Below are 8468 nucleotides of genomic sequence, written 5' to 3' on the forward strand. Positions count from 1 at the left end.
CGGCGCCCACGTCAAGTCCTGGCCAAGCCCCGGTCCACAGCGCGCTACCGCGCGCCAAAGTGCAGAGCTTGAAGATGAGCCTGGTTCTAGCGCTGCTGTTCGTGGGCTGCGAACTGCCCTACTTTGCTGCCCGGCTGGCAGCTGCGTGGTCGTCGGGACCGGTGGGAGAGTGGGATGCTGAGGACTTGGCGGTGGCCCTGCGCCTCGTCGGGGTGGCGAACAGCGCCCTCAATCCCTTCGTCTACCTCTTCTTCCAGGCGGGAGACTGCCAGCTCGGGCGGCGGCTGCGGAAGCGCCTGGGCGCGGACTGCTGCGTGCGGCGGGGAGTCTCGGAGGACGACGAGGGGCCCCAAGGCCACCAGGCCCCCCACCGCCACCGCTGGCCCCATCCCCATTATCACCACGCTCGGCGGGAGCAGCTGGAGAAGGGCGGCTTGCGCCCCCCGCCGCCACCCCCCTGGCCGCTGCCCTGCTCCTGCGAAAGCGCATTCTAGGTGGTCCGTGGCCAGAGACGGGTCATCTGTTGCCGCGGCACAGCCTCTGATCACAGCGGACCGGAGGGTCTCCGAGAGAGGGACACCGAAGCTGTCCACTTTCTCCATTCTCCTGATATATATTTTTTGTAATGTTTACATTTTCCTATATTCTTCCGGTTCCTTTCAGTTCCTGTTCACATTTTCCCACTTGGAAACGAGGGAGCAAGCCTTTGGGAAATTTAAGTTCTCTTTTACGCTCCCATAGGTTTCTGGGTAACATCGTCTGTTTTACCGAAACTGCCAAGCTTTTATTTGCTGGATTATCATCTGTTTTTACTTATTTTGCGTTGTTTCTATCAAGTATACCTTGGGGACCAATTTGCCTTTCTTTCCAGGAGGAAAATCCCCACGTTGCTCTCCCCAGGAGCCCGGAAATTGTACCAGTGGTACTGTGAGAAATGTAATTGTGCTGTTACTTCACAGCCACGGAGTATTCGTAAAATAACAACACAATTAGTGCTGTTTTTGTTTTGGTGAGGTGGGGAGTGGTGTGTAGTGTTTTTTTTCATGGTAGTGTGTTTTCTCAGAAGAAAATCAGTGTGGGTCTTTATTTACAACCTAGCTTCCACGGACTTGTCGGAGGGAGACATAAAAGCTTCCCTTAGTCCCTTTCAAAAATGCCGAGTTTCAGAAGGCATTTATCCCTGAGCTCAGACCAGCCTCTAAGGTGGAGAAAAGAAGTACCAAGTGGTGGGTCCGGCGGGGCTCACTGTCCCAGGTTGGGGAGCCTCAAAATTTGCAGCTAGGAAGGAAGCTGTAACCTCAGAATGCTGCACGTACATGTAAAACTCCTTTTTAAAAAAATGAAAGCAGTGTCTATTGGTGTGGATTGCTGAGAACAAGGTCAAGGAGATTTCATTGGTACCCTCCTCGTTAACTGTCCTTGGTTCTCCAGCGTTTATGAGCAATATCTCCACTTGTTTGCCAGTGTCCTTCAGCTGAGAACCTGCAAGCTTTCCATTATAGTGTTTCCTGTACATGCACAAATGCAAAACTAAGATGCAGAAAGGGGCAAAGATTGGTAAAATTCACTTGCAGAGTCAATGCTCTCTCAGGTCTTTGTTTCACTGATATAGGGGAGGGCAAAAGTAGGTTTACAGTTGTTTCTACGGAAAATAATACAATGATTAATAAATAATAATACAAGACACTTGTTTCACACTCACAACTATAAACCTACTTTTGCCCCACCCTGTATATTCCAAACTCTTACAACACAGAGTAGGCATTCAACACATTTATTGAATAATTCATCATGAGTTCGGCATATGAATAGAAGATTTACAAAAAGAAATATTTGTTAGGCTTAAACTCCATATTGGTTTCCATGGTGGCTGTACCAGTTTACATTCATATCAGCAATGAATAGGGTTCCTTTTTCTTCACAACCTCTGCTTGTTGAGAATAGCCATTCTAACAGGTGTGAGATCGTATCTCATAGTTTTGATTTGCATTTCCCTAATAGCTAGTGAAGTTGAGCATCTTTTCGTATATCTGTTGGCCATTTGTATGTCTTGGGAGAAGTGTCTGTTCAGGTCCTCTGCCCAGTTCAGTAGTCAGTAAGAGAGTACCTCTCCCTCCACCTTTGGTTTTATTCAGTCTCTCAAACTGGGGAGGGCAATCTGATTTACTCAGTCTCTGTTCAAATGCAAATCTCTCCCATCGACACCCTCCAGGCACACCCAGGAATAACATTTAATCAAATACCTGGGCATCTGTATCCCAAATTAGAATATTAAATTTACCGCCACAGGAAACTATTAGGTGTCCTTATAACTTCATCCCTAATGGGAAGTGTCAAATGCCTATACATTTTTATTTTTCTCTCTTTCTGAAAGTGCTCTAAGTAAGGACCAAAGGATACAGGTGATTGAAAATTTAGCCTATGCCATCATCCATGAGGTTACACTAAGAGAAAAGATTTGGATACTGGACATTCAAGAGCCACTTTGCAACCTGCAACCTTCATTCATCTAGCCAGTGAAGTCACGCCACTGTTAAGCTTGAAACTCCTTAGAGAGGCTTCCTTGCAAATGATACAGTAAACATTTCCTCAGCTAGCTGGATGGAGATTTTTAAGTGTATTTTGAATTTTTTTAAGATTTCCTTCTTCACTGAAATCTTTATTATTATTCTATATTTCTTAAATGTACTAAGAGCCTACCCTAGACCAATGTGTCCTACAGAATACTTTGTGAAGCAGCAGAGGCTTCCATATTAATACATTATAAAAGAAAAAATAGTTTTATAGTTGAGTATTTGGAACAGTAGGTTAAACAGCCCCCTTCTCTCCTTTTTTAACTTTTTATTACAAAATATACAGAAAAGTTGAAGAATACAAAAGAATACCCACATAGTCACCACTGAGTTTCAACAGTTAACATTTTAAAATGTTAACATTGTTAAATATATTTAGTTGTTTTTTAGTAACTTGAAAATTAGTTGCAGACATCATATGCTTACACTTCACCTCTGAAAACCTGAGCATGTACCTCCTAAGACATGCTTGCATAACCACAAAAGTATTATCACTCTTAGGAAAATTAGCATTAATTCCCTAATATCACAATACCCAGTTCAAATTCAAATTTTATCTTTTGTCCTCAATATAATTTGTAAAGATTTTTTTCTTTTGGACTAAAATATAATTACAGTCCATACATTACATCTGATTGTTAAAGCTCTTTAGTCTCTTTTATTCTAAAACAGCCTCCCTGACCTTTTTTTTATTTTTTTATAAAGTACACAGAAGCCAAATTATATTCCAAAAATTAATAACATTCAAAACTTTAGAATCCAGCATAAAAATTGAATGGTGGGCTTCCTACTTCATGAATATAAAGCAATATATTTGCCAAATTCTGATGTCAGTTATAGCATTAATAAAATTCCAAACTACTGAACAGAAGCTATAGGGGCCTGAAGGGCTGATGTGGAGGAGGAAGAGGTTTAAATGGCACTGTTATAGCACAGAGAGGAAAAGAGAGGGGGCTATAGAAACATCAATGATGAGAGGGAATCACTGATCAGCTGGCTCCTGCAAGAACCATACCTGGAATTGAGTCCCCATCCGGGGCCTGTGCCCTGACCAGGAATGGCACCCTGGCCTCCTGGTTCATACATCCAAGCTAAACCACTGAGGCAAGCCAGCCAGTGCTTTCTCACATTTTCTACAGTGTAAGGCTTTCCTCCACTATAAAAGTCTCTGATATCCAGTAAATTTTGAGCTACAGGTACAGGATCTTGCACATGCTCTACATTTGAAAGATTTCTTTTCAGTATGAAGTCTCTCATGTACAGTAATACATGAATGGCTTTTAAAGACTTTACTACATATTTCACATTCATAAGGCTTGTTCCCAGGCAGAATTCTGTGATGTTCAGTAAGTTCTCACTGCTGGTCAAGGACTTATGACACTCCTCATATTTGTAATACTTCTCTCAAGTATGAACTCTGCTGTACAATAAGGCAGGAACACTGATTAAAAGCTTTGTTCCATTTTTACATTCATAAGGCTCCTCTCAGTATGACCTCTCTGATGTGCAGTAAGGTTTGAGGAGCTGCCAATGGATGTGCCACATTCTCTTCATTCATGTGGCTTCTCTCCAGCATGAACTCTCTGATGCACATTAAGATTTGAGGACCATCTAAAGGCTTTGCCACATTTTCTACATTTATAAGCCTTATCTCCAGCATGAATTTTCTGATGGCGATTAAGTGTTGAGGACTCACTGAAGGCTTTGCCACATTCTCTACATTTATAAGGCTTCTCTCCAGTATGAACTCTTTGATGTATATTAAGAGAGTAGGGACTTATAAAGGCTTTGCCACATTCTCTACATTTATGAGGCTTCTCTCCAGTATGAACTCTCTGATGACGATTAAGGGTGAAGGAATGGCTAAAGACTTTGCTACATTCTCTACATTTATAAGGTTTCTCTCCAGTATGAACTCTGCGATGTTGATTAAGTTTTGTGGACGTACAGAATGCTTTGCCACATTCTCTACATTTATGAGGCTTTTCTCCAGTATGAACACTCTGATGACCTTTAAGGTTGGAGGGATCGATAAAAGCTTTGCCACATTCTCTACATTTATAAGGCTTCTGTCCGGTATGAACTCTCTGATGGGTAATAAGGTTTGAGGGCCACCTAAAGACTTTGTCACATTCTCCACATTTATAAGGTTTCTCTCCAGTATGAACTCTGTGATGATGATTAAGTTTTGCAGTTGTACTGAATGCTTTGCCACATTCTCTACATTTATGAGGCTTTTCTCCAGTATGAACAACCTGATGATTTTTAAGGATGGAGGAATCCATAAAAGCTTTGCCACATTCTCTACATTTATAAGGCTTCTGTCCAGTATGAACTCTCTGATGGGTCGTAAGGTTTGAGGGCCATCTAAAGACTTTGCCACAGTCTCTACATTCATAAGGCTTCTCACCAGTATGAACTCTCTGATGCTTAGTAAGATCTGAGAAGCTGCAACAGGCTTTGCCACAATCTCTACATTTATAAGGCTTCTCTCGTGTGTGAACTCTCTGATGATAAGTAAAGTGTGAGGACCGTCTAGAGGCTTTGCCAGATTCATTACATTCATAAGGTTTCTCTCCAGTGTGAATTCTCAGATGAATACTAAGGGTTGAGTGCTGGGTAAAGGCTTTGCCACATTCTGAACATTTATAAGACTTTTCTCCCGTATGATTTCTATGATGCTGAGTATGTCTTGAGGACTGACTAAAGCCTTTTCCATTTGCCGCGAGTTTGTAAAATTTTGCAATAGTATGAATTCTTCCCTTATGTACAATGAGAGATGAATGACACTTAAAGGCTTTGCCACATGCTTTACATTTGTAAGGCTTCTCTCCAGTATGAATATTCTCTTGTTCATTGTAATTTGATGATTGCTGAAAAGACTGGACACATTTACTTCTTTTGTGTGTCTTCTTCACAATAGGAATAACCTGATGTATGTTGTGATTGGACATTTGGTCCAAGACTTCTCCACTTTTATAATGGTCCTGTGCAAGCTCAATTGAATGATGATTAAGATGTGACTCTTGCTTAAAGTTTTTCCAACGTTCAATCCATTGATAAATGCTATCTCCATTATGTGTACTGAGTATTATTTCAGAGAATAAATCTTGTATTCCGGGCTTTGGCATAAAGGCCTGGTTATCTTTAGGTGGTACAGCCAGGGAGGCCAGGTTGCTGTAGTTCTCCAACATCACATCCACGTACAATTTCCGCTGAACTGGGTCCAGGCATTCCCACTCCTCCTGAGAGAAATCTATGGCCACATCCATGAAGGTCAACGGTTCCTGAGAAGCAGCCATTTGGTCCTGGTCCTGATAGGGATCTGTGTTGTTTTCTCAGGTGACAATATGTTGAGGAGTCCCAGAATGTGCCTTCAAAGGAGTCCGCACAGCCTGTTAATCAGCTCACTTCACACTCACAGTCAGAAGGAGCTGGAAATGAGGAAAAGGCCACTCCCTTCTGTCCTTTGTCACAGGAGAGAGTCAGGAACAATGAGCTCCTACATGGAGACCACACTGTGAGGTGTTTTATTTCGTCTTCATGTTGTCTCTCCTCCCAAAGACATCCAAAAACTCCGCTGTGAGAGGCTCTGGAGCAGGGACTTCAACAAGGACTTCAGCGCCTGGAAGGTGGATGGAGAGCATCAGCTTTAAAGCACAAACACCCTCCTCAGGGAGAACCCACCATCTTCCCTCCCTGACCTTTTTAAAAAGGCATTGTGTTTTGAAGAGACCAAGCCAGTTATCTGGCAGAATATCCCACATTATTAATTTTTCTTAATATTTCCTTATGGTATCTTCTAACTTATTCATCTTTCCCAACAGGTTTCTTTACAGAAGTACCTCTCAGAGTCAATATGTTACTATACAAAATGACTCTCCAAGTGGATACCTTTTAGGAGCCTCTGAGCTCTTCACAATAACCCTTTCTTTGGGAATTGTCCTAAATACCCAGTGTTTATAGGTGAGTTCGAAAGTGATAGTTATTGTAGTTGTAATGCCTATACCTGAGGGTACAGGCAAGAGAATTGTGTTGAGTTAGGTCCTAGAGGAGATACAACCAAGATGACACACACTAAAGTAAAGTCGGCTGGACAATACCAGAGCAAGTACAGGTCTGGCTCAGATGTTGGCCTGATGGAAGGTTATCTCTTATTGGTACCATCCAACGTTAGGAAGAATTGTTTTTGCACAGTGCATTATTTATGCAGACTCAGAAAAAAATCTGGACTAGAAAAAAGTGGAAAATAAAAGGAAGCAAGGAAGGCACTCAGTTTTGGCACACAGTGCATGTGGCAGAGAAAGAGATCAACGAAAGCAGCAAGTTAACCTGTCAGAAACAGCTGAGCCTTCCCAGGAGGAACAGGACACAGCAGAGGGGCCTGAAGCTCTGAAGGCATATTGCATCATGCAAATCCCAGAACCAAGGAAAGGCAGTGTCAGCGAGGTTGTAGAGAAAAGGGAACCCTAGTACCCTGCTGGTGGGAATGCAGCCACTGTGGAAAACAGTATGAAGTTTCCTCAAAAAAATTAAAAAAGGAACTCCCATTTGACCCAGTGACCCCACTTCTAGGAATATATCCCAAGAAAACAGAAACACCAATCAGAAAGGATATATGTACCCATATGTTCATAGCAGCACAATTTACAATAGCTAAGATTTGGAAACAGCCTAAGTGCCCATCAGCAGATGAGTGGATAAAAAAACTATGGTACATTTACACAATGGAATACTATGCGGCAACAAAAAAGAAAAAGCTCTTACCATTTGCAACAGCATGGATGGTCCTGGAGAGTATTATGCTGAGCGAAATAAGCCAGTCAGAGAAAGATAAATATCACATGATCTCACTCATATGTGGAATCTAATGAACCAAATAAACTGATGATCAAAAATAGACCCAGGAGAACCAAGATGGTGGCATAAGGTACAAACCTGTATGTGCTGCCCCCCACAACAACATTAAAACCACAACTATAAGACAAAACAGCTATCATCCAGAACCACGGGAAAGCTGACCGAGTGGAAGTTCTACAACTAGAAGGAAAGAAAAAAGCGCATTGAGACCGAGTAGGAGGGGAGCGGCACCAAGAACAGAGGTACAGAGGCGTGTGCGAGGCTGCTGCACCTGGGTGCGCGATTTCTTTCAATCGGAAGGGGATACAAGCTCTCGAACGCACTGAACTCATTTACGGCGAGACACTGGGGTCCCAGGCTCCTACGGGGAGAAACGGGACTGTCCTGCAGCGGGTGGGAAAGCGAGGGTGACTTTCTCACAGAGCTGCTCGCGGGGATCTTTGTGGCGGTGGGGGCGCACGGCACTCGGGGAATCGCAGAAACGTGAAGTCCGAGTCACAGAGACCTGACGACACCATTGTTTGCTCCGCCCTGGTGTCTTCCTGAGACCCCGCCCCACTCTATTCACATCCCCTCCCAAGCTGTGATTGGCTGCACAAAGGAGGCACCTGCGCTTCTGCAGCTGAACAAACTGCAGCTGGATCAGAGAGCTCCAAAACTTCCAAACTCCAAACAAAGCAGAGAAATCTGCTGGTATCGCTGTAGCAGTTCTTCTTATAGACACAGCGGGTCCTCGCAGTCAGCCAAAAATGCGAAGACAAAGAAACATGTCACAAATGAAAGAAATGGAGGAAAGCAAACGAATGGAGGACAGAGTTCAGAACCACAATTATAAGATTACTCCAGAATCTTCTACGAACCTACGAGAAACTTAGGGAGACCTCCGTGGAACTTAGTGAGACCTTCAAGGGCCTTAATGAGAATGCCAAACAAATGGAAAAGGACCAGTCAGAAATTAAACATACACTGACTGAAATAAAGAATATAATACAGAGATCCAATAGCAGACGAGAGGATCCCAAGAATCAAGTCAAA

The 8468-nt window shown here is 43.1% G+C and overlaps 2 protein-coding genes across 2 annotated transcripts in view; one reads left to right on the forward strand and one right to left on the reverse strand.

Moving 5' to 3' along the window:
* Window positions 1-5: 5 nt before the first annotated feature.
* On the forward strand, window positions 6-1942 carry GPR150 (G protein-coupled receptor 150; the record flags this gene model as incomplete). Its single annotated transcript, XM_014543936.1, has 1 exon — window positions 6-1942. A coding segment is annotated over one exon (489 nt), but the record flags the coding sequence as incomplete, so codon positions are not given.
* A 428-nt stretch (window positions 1943-2370) lies between these two features.
* Window positions 2371-8468, reverse strand: part of LOC102257942 (zinc finger protein 420-like) — an 11106-nt gene continuing 5008 nt past the window's right edge. Inside the window, exon 2 of the mRNA XM_014543984.1 lies at window positions 2371-6198. Coding sequence (XP_014399470.1) covers window positions 4124-5875 — 1752 coding nt within the window. The 5' untranslated portion in view covers window positions 5876-6198 and the 3' untranslated portion in view covers window positions 2371-4123. The remainder of the gene's footprint in view (window positions 6199-8468) is intronic.

This window comes from Myotis brandtii, unplaced genomic scaffold (assembly GCF_000412655.1).
Source record: "Myotis brandtii unplaced genomic scaffold, ASM41265v1 scaffold344, whole genome shotgun sequence".
NCBI classification, from domain to species: Eukaryota; Metazoa; Chordata; class Mammalia; order Chiroptera; family Vespertilionidae; genus Myotis; species Myotis brandtii.